Below are 19,210 nucleotides of genomic sequence, written 5' to 3'. Positions count from 1 at the left end.
TATTAGAAGCCGAGCCTCTAAGATAGGAAAACATCTCCATCATCATGTTCCTCAATACAAACATGATGATGTTTGGAACTTGCAACAGTGGCAAGTAAACCTCAGCATCAAATACATTTATAAACTTTTGGGTTTTGGATACCTTTTCTTTCTCTTCTTTGTACTCTTATACACACTTAGTAGTACACTTAACTCATGGCACTTGCAGATATACTTATGCGAGTCAAACAAACTCTGATGAAGACCAACCATCATCCAAAACTGTAGTAACTGGAATTCATTTTGTAGCCAGACAATCTCTGCTCCTTTGTATCGTTGTAGCATGTTTTTCATGCTGCGTTGGTGAATCAGTAAATTCTAAGCAGTTATTAAACTGACACCATCTTTGTGCAAATAGTATATTCTTTCAACATAACTTGATGCTACAATGGCAGATTGTGTCGTCACCCAAATTCTGACAAGAAGTATTATGATTTTTGTACTATTTATAAAAAAATTTAAATGGCACTTTCATGCCAGTTTGTTTGATCATTTATATATCCTCTTATATATGAATGCATCCTATTTACATATTGGCTGTGTGACAGTATGGTATGGATTGATAACCTGCTTATCTCTATGTGCATGCATACACAGTTTTATATTGATATCAGGGTCTATTTATACAGAAATACATATTTGTGTTTATATCTGTGTATACGTATGTGCATATACACACACGTATGAGCTTGTATATCCAATGCACATGGATTTGTGTGTATATATCTATGTGTATGTACACACACACATACATAAAACCAGCACATATATTGAAATAAAATTGATAACAGTAAGGAACATTTAGCCTCAGTGTTATACAATAGGTCTTTCACCCACCTGTGAGAAACGTGAAGGCAAAGAATCAATTCTACCTTTCATTAGAGTTATCATCTGTATTCAGTTACTTTCTTCAGTTTACTGAGAAGACCTAGTAAAAGACTGACAAATCTAATCTTAATGAAGTTAGGTCTGACTTTATTTATACAGCAGGACAAAGTTAGCTGTGCATTTTAAGGGGAACATTGACACTAAATGTATGAGATCAAAACTGTGAAAAAAGTAGTCATGTTTCCTGAGCATATTTTTAGCACCACTAGGAATCTGGAACCCCTGTGGTTAAACAATAGCCTCCTCGTATTTACTGTTGGTGCTGTAGTAAAATACAGCCAACTTTTCACTGTTACTAAAGCTGTTAAACAACACCATATGGCCCTTGGATGTTATTAGAACATTCCAATGTATTATAAGCCTTTGCACCAGTTCTCCAGTCTGAGGATAACTTCCCACAAGTTACACAGCCTCCCACCCTCAAAGTGTCATACATAGGAGCTCCACTTCTGACTTCAGACGTATGGAAAAGTGACACAGTGTCTGGTCTAAGCTGATAATACATTTATCGTAAAGTCGAGGTTAACCTCATCACACGTGATACAGTGCTTACTATATCTCAATTGAAATTGACTTTAACGGAAGCTGAAACTCATCCAGTGACTCAACCGTTTCTCTCTGGCTGCTGAAAAACCTGTTTGACTACAGGTTCTATTTTCACAATAAGACTAAATATGTTTGCAAAACATAATAATATATATATATATATATATATATATATATAATATATATATATATATATATATAGATAGATAGATTATTATGTTAATATTTAATGGAAGCAACAGAGTAACTCGAGTTCTGACAGTTTCGTCTGCTGACACTAATTTGATGAGTGCTAATGCACAAAACTCTCAAACCTTGAGTCAGTCTGTTGCTTCCACTAAATATCTATAAAAATAAACATATTCTTTTAGTCTTTTACTTTTTTCAGTCATTTGACTGCAGCCATGCTGGAGCACTGCCTTTAGTTGAGCAAATCGACCCCGGGACTTATTCTTTGTGTGCCTAATACTTATTCTATCGGTCTCTTTTGGCAAACCTAAGTTACGGGGACGTAAATATACCAGCCTCAGTTGTCAAGTGAGGGGTGGGGCAAACACGGACACACAGACACATATATACGACGGGCTTCTTTCACTTTCCATCTACCAGATCCACTCACAAGACATTGGTCGGCCTGAGACTATAGTAGAAGACACTCGCCCAAGGTGTCACACAGTAGGACTGAACCTGGAACCATGTGGTTGGTTAGCAAGCTGCTTACCACACAGCCACTCCTACAACTATTTTCGTATTTTGAGTTCTGTTTTTCCTGTTTACATCACTGCAGACGTGGCTGTCTGGTAAGAAGCTTGCTTCCCAACCACATGGTTCTGGGTTCAGTCCTACTGTGTGGCGCCTTGGGCAAGTGTCTTCCATCATACCCTCAGGCCAACCAAAGTCTTGTGAATGGATTTGGTAGACGGCCCTTTGAGGCAGTACTCCAGCATGGCCACAGTCAAATGACTGAAACAAGTAAAAGAATAATAAATATATATATATTAAGGGAAAGTGATCTGTTCTTGTTTCAACAGTGAGCATTCCATTGGCATGTGCACTCCGAACATAGTCTTCAGACATAATCAGTGTGATGCAGGGTTGATGCATGCAATTTGAGTTGCAGGTACAGACCTGGTGGGATTCCACACACTTTCTGTTGACCCAGTTTCACTCATGAGGCTTGGGTCAACCCAAGGCCATAGTAAAAGACACCCTAGATGCCATCCTCTAGAATCGAGTCCAATGCATCGTTATTATTATTGTGAAGCAAACTTCTTAACCATTTGGTTAGAGTTGTGTGTGTGTGTGTATAAATCTGGAACTTGATTCTGAGGTTTGCAGATTAACTTATTTTGAATTGTCATTTACCTTCTGCAGCTTATTGAAAGTTTTACAAATATTACACTAACTCCTGATCTAAATTACCTCTCGGTCACTTGTGGTTATAATTACTACATATCTTTGTGATTTCTCTTTTTAATATTACACATCAACCTTTGGCTCTCCTTGGTGGTTTAATGCTACCTTTTAACCAATATTGATGATATCACAGGTACATAAAGCTGAAAGAATTTCGTCTCCGCATCTCCCCTACTACCTCCTTGTTGAGCACTTGTTTCACTTTTATCTAAGGATGGTTGATTGCCAATTTGTTCTTATCTTTGTTGCCTGAGATATTGTTATAAATTTTTGTATTTTGTACAGTTCTACCACAGACAGATCTCTTGTTTAAAAAGTATGTATTTTGTGTATTCCTTTAAGGGCTAACATAACCATTTCACTTTAAACACTTTGTTATTTATATGTTATGTAATGAAGCAGACTGTTATCAATTAAATTACTAATTGGGTCTTTAGTCTGCTGTGTAAACTCAAATAGTCAGAACTAGTTCTAAGAAGATTGAAAATGAAAGAACATGTTTTAGTCATATCACTTTTATGAATAAATGAGATTTCACTATGAAATCTGTAAATTAGAGAGTGGTTGCTATTGGGAACAATAATGAATCATGTTAAGAAAACCACAATAAATATTATACACGAATTGTATTGTAAGGTGGTGAGCTGGCAGAATCGTTAGCACGCTTGGTGAAATGCTTAGGAGCATTTCATCTGTCTTTACGTTCTGAGTTCAAATTCCGCTGGGGTCAAATTTGCCTTTCATCCTTTCAGGGTCAATAAAAATAAGTACCAACTAAGCACTGAGGAGTATTGTCTGCATATAAGATAAATGGTCAGGTAGCTGCAATTGCTTGATTAGGACTGACTTGTGGCCGATCCTAATATTTAATTAAAACTTGTACAATACTAACACTAAACAATACCAAGTCATGACATAGTCAACTGCACACTAGGAGAATGTGTTGACTATTGTTTATTACATTCAGTGTCAGTCATTTTGATAATAATCCTCATATTTAAGTAACCAATTAGAATAGAATATTTACCTGCCTTTTCTTTTTTTTTCTTCTTTTTTTTTACATTTGTTACCAGTTTAGGTAAGATTTTGTTGCTTTTTTTTAAAACCTCAATCTTAGAAATAAAAAAAAAAAAGAAAGGAACTAGCAGTATTTCCAGTCATCTTTGCTTTTATCCTTTGAACATCTATAAAATATGTACCAGTCAGGTACGAGGGTTGATCTGAACAACTGTACCCTTAAAGGCAGTGCTCCAATATGGCCAGGCTGAAGCGAATAGAAGAATTTAAAAAAAACAAAAAAAAACTTTGCGCTTTGTTTTCAGTTTCAATTTTTTGCTTTTTTAATTAATTTTGGTATTGAAATTGTTGTTCTACTCTGCTTCCTCATAAACCTTTATATTTTTGGCAATATGCTTCTTTTGTCTTCTTTATATCATTTACATTGATTGGGTTTTTATTTATTTATTTATTTTTTTTTTTAGAGACCAAAATGTTGGTACTTTAGGGTTGTTCATTTTGATACATATTGAGTGCAATTGGAAATAAAGTATGATCCATTTTGTTGGCATAGCAGTATGCTTGTATTGATGTAGATTTATGTTGTGTGGTACAAAGTAATTGGATTTCAGGGAAATTTAATGCTATTTACATTGAATTTTTAATCTTTAATATATAAATTTTATATATCTGCAAAAGAGGTTTCTCTGAACATTTCTATTCAGTCAACTAATTTGGTTACCAAAAAACCAAAACCAACATTAACTTCTTTGAAAATATGGAGGTAATCTCGTATCACAAATAATGACTGAATTGATAAAACTGATAAAATACCTGTGTTGTTGTAAAATACAATTTGGACAATTGAATTTCAGAAAAGATATATTTTTGTTGGATGTCTTAAGAGTATGAAAGCCAAGTGCTATGAATTCCAAACCAGTTTTCTGGATTCCCATTGATTTTATACTCAAGGTTTCTTTAATAATTTGAAACATTGAAGTGGCAAATGCTTTAGTATTCAAATCTTTGTATCTACAATCTAACGACAACACTTTCGGTATTTATTCATTTCATCTCCTCCTTATCATATTAATGAGGGTCAGAGCATGCATATGTGAGAAACCTCGCTTTCTTGATTAGTACGGAAGAGTTTACATTTGAAGGACAGACCATCACATCTTATTACATAATATATACATACGTGTGTGTGTGTGTGTACACACATGTATGTATATGCATATGTGGTGTATATGTGTATATATGTGCGTGTGTAAATGTGCCACTGATGTGTAAAAGACACCCAGTACACTCTGTGGAGTGATTGGTGTTTGGAAGGGCATCCAGTTGAGGAAACCAAGCCAAAACAAACTGGAGCCTGGTGTAGCTCTCTGGCTCGTCATCCCCAGTCAAACCATCTTACCCATGCCACCATGGAAAACAGACTCTGCATGATGTATGTATGTATGTACACACACACACACACACATACTCCCTTTATATACATTCATGTTGTCATTTGCAATCCGAGTGCCAAAAGAGAAGGCAAGTTTTAACTATTGTAATCCAGTTGAAATTTCAAATGAACTCTAACATAATTTATAGGGTAGAGTTGTAAACATTCAGAAATATTGAGATAATTTGTACATTTTTAATTGAAATTTTTTATTCACTTTAATTTGTAAACATTTTCTTCTGTTGCTTTATTTATTCTAAATCAATCTCAGTCTAAAAAGCCAATAAAAATTGTTTTGTTTTTTTTAAATTTTACTTTTTCTATTTGTACCTTCTGTGACAATTCTCTCTCTTCCTTCTTTTGTTTCTCTTCTCTCTTTTTCTCCCTCTCTTTCTTGGGATGTTAAGGTTTGACATGTCTTGTTATTTAGTGCCAATGAGTAATTCAATTTGTTGCTAGCATGGTGCTTGGCATTTTAAGCTTCTAGGGACTTTGCTTAGACTCTCTTATTCTATTTTCAGGGGAATGGTGGAGGAGGAGCAGACACTGTACATTTAAACCTTTTTGCATGCTGCAATTAATTTCAGCAACAGCATGACCATGGTTTCAAATCTTGCTTCTATTAATTTAATCTACCTTCCATTGCATTAGTGTCATCAGGCATGATAACTCCTCCTACCAAAATGGCATTCTATTAGTAATCATTATTTAAAATGATCGACATTAGACTTAATATAGAACAAAGAAGATATCAAGTTTGTTTTTCTTTTACAAATAAAATAAAAATTTAGTTTTCCAAATCAATTATAATTAATATTATTATTATTATTACCATTATAATTATTATTATTAAATTCACAGTTTATAAGTAGTATTCGTTTATCTCTTATCAGTTGTTGAAATTGTTTATTAATAACTAGAACTGAAGATAATTTGACAGCCATTACAAAACTAACCAGTTTATCTTGGAATCTTAGCAGATAAGCAAATGTAGGGCAGTTTCCAGAGGTTGTGATTCTAGGTTCTAAGCTTATTATTTGCATGATGAATAACAGCAGCACTTAATCCACTTGAGGTTGGTCACCACCGTTCCTTGCTGTTTGGCAACATGTTATTAAAGTCAAACTACAAGTAGTAAGAACCAAAACAGTCTTGGAGGAACAATCTAATCACAGAAACTAACTCAAGATTATTTACATCATTCTTTTAATCTTTTTTCTTTTGTATCATTCTGTCATCATTCATCTTTTACCACCATGCTAGCAACATGACTTACATTTCATAAGAAATAATGGTTAATTAGGAGATTGTGCTTATAAATATTTTTTTTAATGTTTCTATGTAAAAACAAAAAAGGAAATTTCTTTCCTTTAAATATTTCAAAACTGAAAAAAAAAGATTTCCTTTCTTTCTACTCTGTTTCTTCAACTCTTCAATATACATCTATCTTACGTCCTTGTACAGTCAGTCGGGGGGGACAGATAGCATCTGGTTGTCTGACCTAATAATGTAATGCGAATGTGGAACCAGGAGATGTTAAAATGATAAGGACTTCTGGTGTTCTTTTACCCTGCATTTCAAAATGAAACAGATTGAATTTAAAAAAAAGATAAATATGAATTTATATGAGAACATACACATACAATATCTTGGGTATTTCTTCCAGCCATGGCCACTCCACTTTCTTTTTCTAGCATTCTATACCCTCAACTACATTATCTAGTTTGTTCTTTTTTAAAGACACTAAGATGGGATTTGGCTGTTATTTTTAACAGATTGAACAACCAATTGCAGCTTCCTTATTGTCTTGATACCAACATTTCAATTATGTACTAATGAAACACTGAAGCAGCAGACCAATAGTCACTCTTATCCTGCATTGCATACCATTTTTCCCCCGGACCTTTTTCACTGACTAAACATTGACTGTTATTTCAAAATCTTGCTTATTTCTTCCAGTTTCAGTTTAATAAGATAATTCTCAATCTAAGTAATATTAAGGATTTGTAAATATATTGATTTAGTATATAAAACACATTTTAATGCCCAAGTGTGTAAATATGTGTATCACATCAGTAGAAATAGTTGTCTATAATAATAAAAATGAAATTCTGTCTGTCCGGGACCCCTGTATCTCGGTCGACATTTGTCCTACATAGACATATTATACCTTTTTGGAATCAGGATTATCCTGGGATTGAAAATCTGCCTTTCCTTTGGTTCTTGAACATCCAGCATTGGAATCTGATTTAAAGGCATTTGGGTTGCTATTTCTAGCAGATAAAGCTTGGCTGATTCATGCCATGGTTGGCATTTGTCAGATGACATCAGAAATCAAAGGGGAAATAAATGACATTTGCTTCATTAATTTTACGTTGAGATAATTTGAGACAAATTGGCCAACAGTTGGAATTCAACTTGGGACTGGAACAATGGAATGATTGCAGCACAGAATTAATTCTCATCCGTCCTTAACCTCTGATCAAACACTACTGGGGCATATAGTCATTATAGACGTATTATAATCATGCTATTCAACTCTCTTTAGTTTTGGGCCACAGGCCCAATTAGTCCTCCGCAGGAGCCAGCTTAGAAGCCTGCACAGAGTACAGGTTTTAAGCTAGTATTATATAAACAGTAGTTTTTGACAATTTTTGCAATGGCATCACCAACATCTACTTTGGTTCTCCCATTTGACCACATCTATCAAATATTTTGGTGGGAAAATCAACAATGCAAATGTTCTTAAAGAATTCTGGTGCATGGTTATGTCCATAAATTCTATTTTGAAACAACAGTCATGAAAATGGTCAATGGAAAATGGTATGCAATGCTGGGTAAGACTGACTATTGGTCTCCTGTTTCAGTGTTTCATTAGCGCTCATTTGGTATCAAACCAGTGAGAAAGCTGCTTATTGGTTGCCTTGGTATCTTTACAAAAGAACACTGTGGATACTATAATTGAGAGTACATGATGCTGGATAGGGTGGCCATGACTGGAATGCTTTTATTGAAGGGTTAGTTGTTCAGGGTTAATCTGAGATTACATATTTGGTATCAAGCTTAATGTATACACCCAAATCACCACTGATTGACTACCAGGACTCTTACTCACAAACTTCCTGCCCAACTAATCCTCTAAATAGATCAAGATTATGGGAGTACATAATGAAGGAGCCTTTATATGATTGCTTTACTTGCTAGAAATAGCAACCAAATCTGTCAAACCAATTTTCTCATTTTCAGCTGGGGAAAAGGCCATTGGTTAATGTAATCTAGATTCTTTGGGGGGAAAATGGGGGAGGGTGGTGAAGATAGTCATAGCTGGAACATTTCTGAAGTTTTCTGGATCAGGCTAAACCTAAAACTAAACAATATTTGGTAGTGTTCTTAAATGGATTATAAAATCTAAATCAAAATCAAGCTTTTTAAAAAAAAAGCCTGGAGTACTGAAAATTCTCTCTGAGGTTTATCACTGTAGAACAATCTTTTGAGGTGATGTTTCTTTACATTGTATTATTCAAGTTTGGATACCTGTATATCAGTTTTTTTTTATGTGTGTATATGTATTTCAGTACAGTTTTTTTTTTTTATCACACTCATATTAGTTCAATTACCAGTGTTATATTAATTTGATTATATAAACAAATGTCCAGTTCTCTTTTGTGTGTGTGTGAAGGTGCATGGTTTAGTGGTTAAGGTGTTGAACTTGCGATTGCGAGATCGTGGGTTCAATTCCCAGACCAAGTGTTGCATTGTGTTCTTGAGCAGAACACTTCATTTCATATTGCTCTGCGATCATTTCGACATCTGACACCCGTTGCACCTGTACAGGTAATGTCAATCTGGTGGAGGGAGTGAGCTTATGTCTACACGAACATTTGATCACTATAAACAAATCATCTGTGTAGTTCTTCTGTAAGAAATTGTCGAACCCTCATATGTCCATTATTATTATTATTATATAAATACATTATTATATTTCAGTTTCTCTTGCTGTTTCATCAGAATAGGCTCTCTTCTTTCTTAAGATCAATACTATATTGTTTCATATTTTCCTTGCACTACTGCTGACCTCATTAAACTTTTACTACTTCAACTGTCTCTGGGAGGTATATAGGCTCAGTGATTTCAACTTTAGGGTGTTGGACTGCTGATCGCATGCCACAAGTTCAAAACTTAATAAAACCATTTATTTGTACCTCTTCTAGTTTCTCCACATAATTTCAGTATGTTGTTTTCAACTTCCAATCATAGATTCTCAAACCTTTTAATTTTGTATTCCAGATGGATTATGTGGCAGTCTTAGATATTTGATGGTTAAGCTAGTTTGCATTTCTTTATATTTTGGAGGAGTGCTTTCTGTCTGAAATTTAGAAAGACAAAGAGCTCGTGTTAAACTATTTGTTGATATAACTGATAGTCTAACAAATGAAATAATAGTAATAATCTTCCTAAAATATCATACAAAACCACTAGTTATGAGGTGTTTACATTTTAATTAAAACCATCCATTATAATTTGAAGAACTTTTGATGAAGTTGTGTTCCATATACAAGCTTAATAATGGGACAGGTCAGCTGTTTGACTAAATCCTTCAAAATTCATGGAAGCACATTTTATTCTATTAGTAATCTAGTCATGAAAGGGTTAAAAATCATCATGGGCATTTTTGTTTTGTCTTTTGTATCTGATTTTCAGCGTCATTCAGTTTGCTGGACATATCAAGTTGGGTGGGGTAAAATTATGATTAATATAATACAAAGGAGAAGTGTGTGAATTGAGCTAATATATTCATATAAGGTTCTGCCCAGTTGCTGGCTATCTTTCAGTCAACGAATGCTTTTAGTTCAAGTTTGAACATTTGCATATTGTTAGAATTGTCTTTATAACTGGATGTCTTTTTAATTGCTGGTCATTTAGCCATAAAAACCACAGTCAGACAAAAGAGTTAATCTGGTTAGTATATATGATAACCAAACAACAACAACAGTACTTTGTAGGTTGTGATGGTCATAGGGCAAAATTGTTGTCTTAGTAAGCTATCTAATAATATTGAATTAGTTGGTCAAATCTAGCGTCACATGATACCTTTTGCTTTAAAAGAGGAAAAACTTTATTAATGACGGTACTTCTTTTACATACAACTTTATCCTCCACTTGTGGGGGTGGGGTGGGCATTGTGGATTCACCACATGAAAACGGTTATATTGGTATATCTATCTGAACTACTGAGAACAACCACAATGTTGATTAAAGCCACATGTTCTTCATGTTTACATTCAAAACTGTTGAGAGTCAATGTTTAACAGGTTGGTGGGGTATGTGAAATTTTTTGTGTCTGTACAGGTAATGTCGATCTGGTTGAACCCAGAGCAAGAATATATCTATAATATAGGCAATGTAGACCTATTTCAATCCCTTTCTTCAATGTGTCAGACTGGTGTGAAAATGGTGGTTTTTAATTATATTGATTCAGGCATGGCTGTGCGATTAAGCAGCTCACTTTGCATTCACATGGTTTCAGGTTCAGTCCTACTGTGTGACACCTTTAGAAAGTGTCTTCTACTATAACCCTGACTGACCAGTGCTTTTGTGAGTGAATTTGGTTGGCAGAAACTGTGAGGAAACCTGTGTTGTGTGCGTCTTTGTGTCTTGTGTCAGTATGTTTTGCCACCTCCTCCCTGTCCCCACTTGACAAATGGTGTTGATTTGTTAACATTCCCACAACCCAGTAATTCAACAAAAGACACCCACAGAATAAGTGCCAGACTTCAGAAATAAACATAAGTCCTGGGGTTGATGTGTTTGACTAAAACCCTTCAAACGGTGCCCTAACATGGCCACACTCCAATGACTAAAATAAGATCAACTTGAAAGCAGTGTGTTTCTGAATAAATTATATAAATGAAATAACCATCAGAACTTAAATATTTTTGCCACAAGAAGTGGGTCCATTCTTGTAGCACATAATTTTGGGAATCCTAGAACCAATGAATTTGTGGAAGGTGTTTTGAGCTGCTGCTTAGCAAGTTATTGAGATGTTTGAAAACGTTATAGTCAGAGAGAAAGAGAGATAGAAAGTGGTGTGGGGAGTAAACTGGCTGAAGTTGTGTCCTTACCCAGTCTGTTCAGTTTCTGCAGTCTTCTGTACAAATTTGTGGTTAGATATTGTTATGGAGAATTGGTCCTTTTTGATTGTGCGGTGCTGGATATTGTAATTTTTGATGCATTATATTGATTTTCTAGTAATATTTCTGTTATGATGGTTTCAGCATTTGAGAAATGGCAGAAGATTCTGCTTAACAACTGCCATTAACCATAATTCTCTGAAATTACTGCTTTGGTTTGGGAAAGTGTCTTAGTGATTCACCTTAGTTCAGCCAGTGTATGAAATACATTTGGATCTAATATAAAATCCATTTTTCATCACTTCACAATGCAGTCAAAAGAATAGGTACTTTTCTCTTGTGCAAAAGAAGCTCAGATAAGACTTCATGCTGGCAATTATTTTGTCATTTAGTTTGTTGTGTCCATTTGTTGAAATCTTTTGACTTCCCACTGACTCTTGAATGGTCAATGTTAGTTCTTCTGCAAGCTCTTGAATTGTTTTATGTGAGTCTACTTCAATAATGGCCTTCAGAATTTCTTGAACCAGTGTTACTGTACATTCTTTGACAGTCTCCTGACCAAATGCTGGTTGATATTGCAAGCATTTTCTACTACCTTGCATTTCTTTTTGAACTCATAAAATAAAATTGCTCAACCTGAGTCTGTGCTTCAAAATAGTTTATGAGCATAATTAAAATTTATTCTTAACTAAGCAGTGTTTAACCCTGTTATGGATGAAGATTATTTAGTCAACAATAATATAGGAAGACAATAGTCGATACACAGTATGGTAGAATGTTGAGTCGTAATCAGTGTGTAAAGATTGGTTCTTCGTCGATAGCCATTATGTAAAGATGAAAGAACAGTGGCTGAAGTTGTGAAAAATATTTATTTACTGTTACATTGAATATACCTTGCCTTGACGGGCAGGAGAATAAAATTTTAGAGTGTGCAAAGTAAAAAAAAGTTTGGCCTGTGTGTTCATATTATAGTAGTAAACCATAGAGAGAGATATGGTAATAGTGCAGAGAAGACAAAGTGAGAGAGTGTGGGAAGTTGGGTCTCATAGCTGCTGGCAGTAAATTTCATTTCTCCATTTGACCATTGTCTTTAGTAGCTTGCCTTGCTTTGGATCATGGTTCAAGCATTCTGCTCCCTAACTGATGGTAGCTGTCTCTGACTCAAGTTTGTCATTCATTAACTAACTGATTAAGTTGTCACCAAATCACTAACTGAGTTTTGCTTGGGGTTCTTGCTTTTATAACTGTCCAGAAGGATAGACATATCATTGAGAACAATGGGCTTTGTTGGTGGTACTGTGATATCTCTATTCTAGCTTTTGGTGAAGTAGAAAAGGTTATAAGGGTCAAGTGGTGAAGGCATTATTTTGGCCTAGCTAAAGGCATCTGACATAGGTAAAACTGCTGTCACTGAAAAAAAAAACCATTGTTCCACTGTGAGAAAAGTTCTGTTGAACTGTTAATTTAAATGTGGCTGTGGTGGATTGAATCCACTTCATGCCTGCAACCTGCACTACATCACTCCCCTCCACAATGATGTTCCGGGGAACGAACGATTTAAGGAGACAAAAGAAATGCATGGTTGAGGAGAAATTTTGCTTATCATGAGAGACAGGATTGTTGAAGTGTATACGGGACAGTCTGCTATTCGGATTAGTTTGAATAGCGGTGTTGCTTTGCATGCCAAAATGTGTGCGGTCAGTGACTGGGCAGTACAGCAAACGAGCGCGTGAGGACGTATATAGGGGTTCAGGTGCATGTATCACTATTCATTGGAAAATAAGCTCAGGTAAGCGAGTGAGTGCATTCTCAAAGATCTTCCTGCAGGGTTGCAGTGTGTGAAATGCCTTGAAGGTTTTTCTGAAGTGAAATGTGTCAGGTGCTGTTGCCGTGGGTAATTTCCGAGGTTAGCAAAGACGACAGCCGAAGCATGCTGCAGTGGATTCACGCCTGCAAGATGCCCCACAACCCTTTAACATTCATGTTATAAGGTTGAAAGTAACACTTATTTATTCACATTGTTTTGAATTAATAGCATTCTGGTAGATCTGGCCAACCCCATTAATTGCTACAAAATCCAGATTTAAAACACTTGATGATATATATATATATTCGCCTGGCCCTCGTGCCGGTGGCACATAAAAAGCACCATCCGTTCGTGGCCGTTTGCCAGCTCTGTCTGGCACCAGTGCGGGTGGCACGTAAAAAGCACCCACTACACTCACGGAGTGGTTGGCGTTAGGAAGGGCATCCAGCCGTAGAAACACTGCCAGATTTGACTGGGCCTGATGAAGCCTTCTGGCTTCACAGACCCCAGTAGAACCGTCCAACCCATGCTAGCATGGAAAACGGACGCTAAATGATGATGATGATGATGATGATATATATATATATATATATATATGTTGTTGTTGTGTGTTCCTTCTCAAGCCACGCCTGGCTCATAGGGCCGGTTTCCATGGCATAAAGGTTCCCCACCTGTACGGAAGGCCAGTCCGTCGCAAGTGAGCTGCAAGATGCAGGAGGAAAGAGTGAGAGTAAGTTGTGGCGAAAGTCAGCGGAAGTTCGCCATTACCTTCTGCCAGAGCCGTGTGGAGCTTAGGTCTTTCACTCATAAGCACACACATCGCCCGGTCTGAGATTTGAACCTGCATTCCCTCAACCGCGAGTATGCTGCTCTAACCACTAGGCCATGTGCCTCCACTATATATATATATATATATTATATATATATATATTATATATATATATATATATATATATATATATATAATATATATATATATATATATATATATATACACACTTTGAGAAAATTTATTTTGCTTGAATTTTTGTTAGGGCATTGTTGACCAGGTTGCATCACTTGTAAACTCACACACTCACACACACTCACACTCACACTCACACACACACACACACACACACCACACTCACACACACTCACACATTAATATTTCATGTTGATTCTGAAAATTGTTTCAAACACCAGGTATCATTTATGCATGAGTAAGTCTCACACATACTCTCTCACTGTCTTTATTTCTAAAATTGTCGAAACTCTCAATCTTTCATTCAAATCATGAGTATACATAGAATCTCGTTAACTGTAATTTCAAATTAGTTGTTTTGCCTTTTGTTCATTTTGTTTTATTTATTTTAATTCTTTCCATGCATGACATTTTTACCTGAATTCTGTTTCTCTTTCTCCCTTGGGCTTCTAAAACCATTTCCTTTCATATAAAAAGAGCCTCAGGCATTGAAGTTTTTACCTAAATTCTGATTTTATATACACACATGTGTGTGAATGTGTATATACACACACACACACACTTACAATAGCATGATTATAATGAGATTTCCAGACATTCAGCCATGGTTGTCAATGCATGAAAATATTAGTTTTTGTCTCCTGAATTCTGCTACAGTAAATACGATTTTGTTGTTAATATTTGATAACATTATTTATTCCCAGTTAACAGCTTTGGAGTTTAGTCTAACTATAAATGTTCATCTGTTCTGACGGCAGCATGGTCCACGTGTTTATCTTTGCTGAAAACCAGTTTTAAAAAAGTCCAACTCCCTCCTCCCTCCATGAGCATGTGTTGCATTCAAGCATGAAATGGTGTGTCCTCCTCCTCTTCCTCCCCATTTCAACAAGGGTGTGAACTCCTTCTGGCTTTCTTGTCTCCTCTTCCCTCCCTCCTTTTCACCTCTTCTCTAACTCCAGGAGTAATTTTCGTCTGCTGATTCAGACTTCTTTTCTGTCACTCAGATTCTCGTGGTCTTCAAGCTCGGTGTAAGGATAAACTACCTACGCGTCTGTCCCTGGCCACCAGGGACTCGGAATCCTTTGAAGCCATAACTGATAGTAAAATGAGTGAGAGCAGACTGGCCACACCATCGACTGGAGATCGGCCGAGTCTCCGCGCCTCGGCCTTGCCTTTGCCCATTGGAACTTCACACGATAACGCAAAGTTACGTGGAATTCTGCCAGAACAACGTCGAAGCATGGTTCCAAAGCATAGACCATAATATGGTGGATTAAAAGAGGAAAAGACACTGGGATTTTGCAATTAGGGGGAAAAATAAGAGATCAGCCCCAAGTCTTGGGTATGAGCGTAATGGTTTGTCTATTGCTACTATCACTGTGGTGAAGCTAAAGAAAGCATTGTTCCTACTGCATTTAACCCGATCAGTGTGTGTACATTGGCTTCTCAGTTTCTACTCAACACACAGCGTAATATTTTGTTGTATTAAATACGCTGCTAGAATGTGAAACTTACTTCCACATACACAAACATTCTCTGTTTATAAAGGTGAAAGGAATTGTTTTTTGGTCTAATTCAGAGAAATGAAATTATTTTTTCATATTTTTAATTGTAAAACTTCAAAATTATTAAAAATAAAATGGCCTCAAACAACCATTACCATTCCAGCCAAATAAATAGATTATTACTCATTCTTTTTAACTTGAACTCTAAAAGAGTACACACACACACACACAAACAATATATGTTGTACATACAATAGAACCTGTTAATTTGGGACTATTGTTTTGTTTTCAAACTAAAACGTATTTTCTGCACATAGTTTAACATTTGAAAAAAATATATCAAACTGAAAATAAATAAATAGAATTGTAGATTTGGCTGGGTCTATTTGTGAAAAGTGATAAATTTTGGAGAGAAAAATATGTTTTTTGGGAAAAAAAAAAAATTGAAAGAAGTCTTTGTTCCAAGAAAATTTGTAAAATAAATTGTCATATTGTTTACAGAACAGTATAGAATGGATTACAAACTCTGGCTATTATATATGCCTTTATTTTTTAAATTGAAATTCTTCATCACATCACACTCAGTGTTGCAAATAAACCTTATTCATTTGTGTGTGTGAACATGGACTTTGTACAGGTGTTACACACACACACACACACATGCACACACACACACACACGCACTCACACTCATATGAAGTGGCCATGAGATATTAGCCTACCTGAATGTCTTTGTTGGTGATTTCAATGCACACACACACACACACGCACTCACACTCATATGAAGTGGCCATGAGATATTAGCCTACCTGAATGTCTTTGTTGGTGATTTCAGTATCACATGATGGAATCAGTTTGCTATTAAGATAACTGCCAATAAAATTATAATTTGACATTTTTTAAAAAAATTTTCAGTTGTTTGTTTTATCCATTTTTACACGTGGGTGGGATGGTGGGGGGGTTTCTCTCCCTCCCTTATTTAAATATTTGTATACTGTTGGGATCAGTTGTACTTTTTTTTTTGCTATTCTTCCAATTATCGTTAACCATTTTAATAAGGTCAGACAGGCTCTGTGGTTTACCTAGAAGTGAGTTTTTCACTCTTGTGGTGTTTGAACTTGAATCAAGGGGTCATTTGTCCAGCAGCTAAGCTTCCCAACTATTGTACCTAACGTTTAAGAATTGTACATTTAAAATTTTATTTTTCATTAGAATATATTGAAAGTCTAATGATATTATTCAGTTTGTTGTGAGTACCTTCATCTTCCTGTTCATATAAAAAGAAATTAATGTTCTAAAGCTATTCTCTGCAAGTTTAAAAAGATTAAAATTCTACATTTTGGTAAGACACTCTTTTTTGATTAGGCATGAATATTTATTTGATGAAATTGCTAAACATTGAGTTCATTATTAGTATATTGCATTTGGGTTTTAATATTTCATTTATTTTTCTAAGAATTATTCATTCTGATTAAATATTTGGCAAAAAGAAATTATATCAGCCACTAATTTGAAAAAAAAAAAAATTTATTTTAGTTTAAAATTGTTTTTCTGTAAATATTAAAAACTGATTTCAACTTCACATTAAAAATATCCTTTTTTTAATAAACCAGTGAAGGGGCTTTTGTATAATTGCTTGATATGTTAAAAATAGCATCTAAGTCTCCCTCAAATAATAGTCAAAACTTCTCAAATGGACACAGTGGATGATGGTATCCTAAGTACACTATGGAAAATAAATCAGAATGGTCTTAACTGAAATTCCTGATGAGTTTGAATTTGGAACTAAACAGCAACTACTTTAATTTTATAAGTTCAGTTGAACTTGTCTATTTACGGTGTCGTTTGTGTGACACTTCTATGTGTGAATTATTATCATTAGTGACTCTGAAATCATCTGAATTTAATGTTATCTAATTCCCATCTATTTTTCTCTCTCAAAGAAGAAGTCAAATTGTTTTACCAGTACACATACTGACCGGTCAATCTTCATGAAAATATTTCTCTCCAACTGTTCTAAACTATTAGAAATAATGATTTCTGATTTAGGCACAAGGCCAGCAGTTTGGAGGAGACGGGTTTAGTTGACACTACTGACACCAGTTCTTGACTGGTGCTTTTATTTCCTCGTAACAAAAGGATGCAAAGCAGAGTTAACCTTGGTGGGACTTGAACTCAGAATGTAAAGAGACTGAACAGACACCGTCGTGCATTGTTTTTGTGACACTCTGATGATTCCACCTCGCCCACCACCCTATATTTCTGTCAGTTTCAGTCATGAGTGCACAATTGCTTAATCAGCTGAACTACCTGCTCACTGAATTGGAATGTAAGTGGTGGACTATTCCACTGACACAGATGCCATTTATGTAAGCTTCTAGTGTGATACTACGTAACAAGGCTGGATTTTTTGAATTTCCAGTACAATCAGTGTGGCAGGCTGGCTTCCACAAAGCATTGGTCAGTCGGAAGCTATGATAAAAGACATATGTCCAAGATGCCATCTAGTGGGTTTGAACCCCAGGACTTCAGTGTTTGAAAGCAAACTTAACCACTTGGCCTAGGCACCAGAACATTACCTTCTGTCTTTAGAATTTTACATATCAGGGCTTTTGATTTAATTAACGAATGAGTCTTTTCTAAACGTAACTAAAAAGTCTGGGATATAAAGTGACTGTATACCAGCAGTGGATTGAAAAGCTGAGAGCTGAAGCTTATTATCAGATTATTATCAACAACGCTCAACTTGAAAAATCTGTCATTTAAATTTTTGATTGCAACCATTGTTGAGCATGAGTCTAAATTAAAAGATTCTATAATTTCAAACTTGCAGAATAAGGTGAATATATTGTTTTAAAAACTTACAAGGGTTTTGTTTTTTGTTTGTCTTTTTCTTTATACTAATTCAGGTAAGATGGACAGTGATGTATAGTGCAGTTACCTTTGATGTTTTGTTACTTGAAGAACAATGAGTTTCAATCTTCTCTGCTTGTTTTCATTCTGTAGCTGTTCCAAATGAATTTTATTTATAGTTATAATTCTGATAATCTGGCACTTACCAAATACCATTGGCTCTGTCTCCAACATAAACTCAGTACCTAAATGTTGGATGGTTTGGACCTAGTATTTGACAGCATTTTGCAATGTGGTTCTGTTGAAGTGGGCATTGTGATGAGTGGTAAAAAAAAAAAATTTTTTTTTTTTGCTGTCAAGTACTTACAGACAAAGAAGTAAACTTCCTGAAAGAATATTGAATTTTCAATCTATTTACTCACTCAATTGCAGCATTCTTTTTAAATTTGTGGTCTTTGTGTCTCTGCAAGAAATCAAAGGTTTTAGTTCCATTGCTATCATTAAAATATGAATGATTAGGGAGTTGTTTAAAAGGGATGTTAACCTTGTAATAATCTTCAGTTTTGTTTTGTATCTGTTTTGTCGACAGTTTAGGTTAGTCTGCTTTTGTTT

At 35.3% G+C, this 19,210-nt stretch overlaps 1 protein-coding gene across 7 annotated transcripts in view; it reads left to right on the top strand.

Moving 5' to 3' along the window:
* LOC115223193 (casein kinase I) overlaps nucleotides 1-19,210 on the top strand; it is a 121,080-nt gene that overhangs the window by 87,975 nt on the left and 13,895 nt on the right. For 3 of the 7 annotated variants that reach the window (XM_029793645.2, XM_029793644.2, XM_029793643.2), the window contains exon 9: nucleotides 3,175-3,205. The exons of 1 other annotated variant lie outside the window; for it this stretch is intronic. In XM_029793645.2, the coding sequence (XP_029649505.1) occupies nucleotides 3,175-3,205 (31 nt within the window). Of the gene's footprint in view, nucleotides 1-3,174; nucleotides 3,206-5,859; nucleotides 5,952-15,244; nucleotides 16,220-19,210 lie in introns of those variants that run through there. 3 more of the 7 variants (XM_029793648.2, XM_029793646.2, XM_036512225.1) reach the window with 3 other exon arrangements.

Source organism: Octopus sinensis, linkage group LG22 (genome assembly GCF_006345805.1).
Source record: "Octopus sinensis linkage group LG22, ASM634580v1, whole genome shotgun sequence".
NCBI lineage: Eukaryota > Metazoa > Mollusca > Cephalopoda > Octopoda > Octopodidae > Octopus > Octopus sinensis.
Note: the sequence above shows the minus strand (reverse complement) of the source record. Positions and strands in the feature narration are given on the sequence as shown.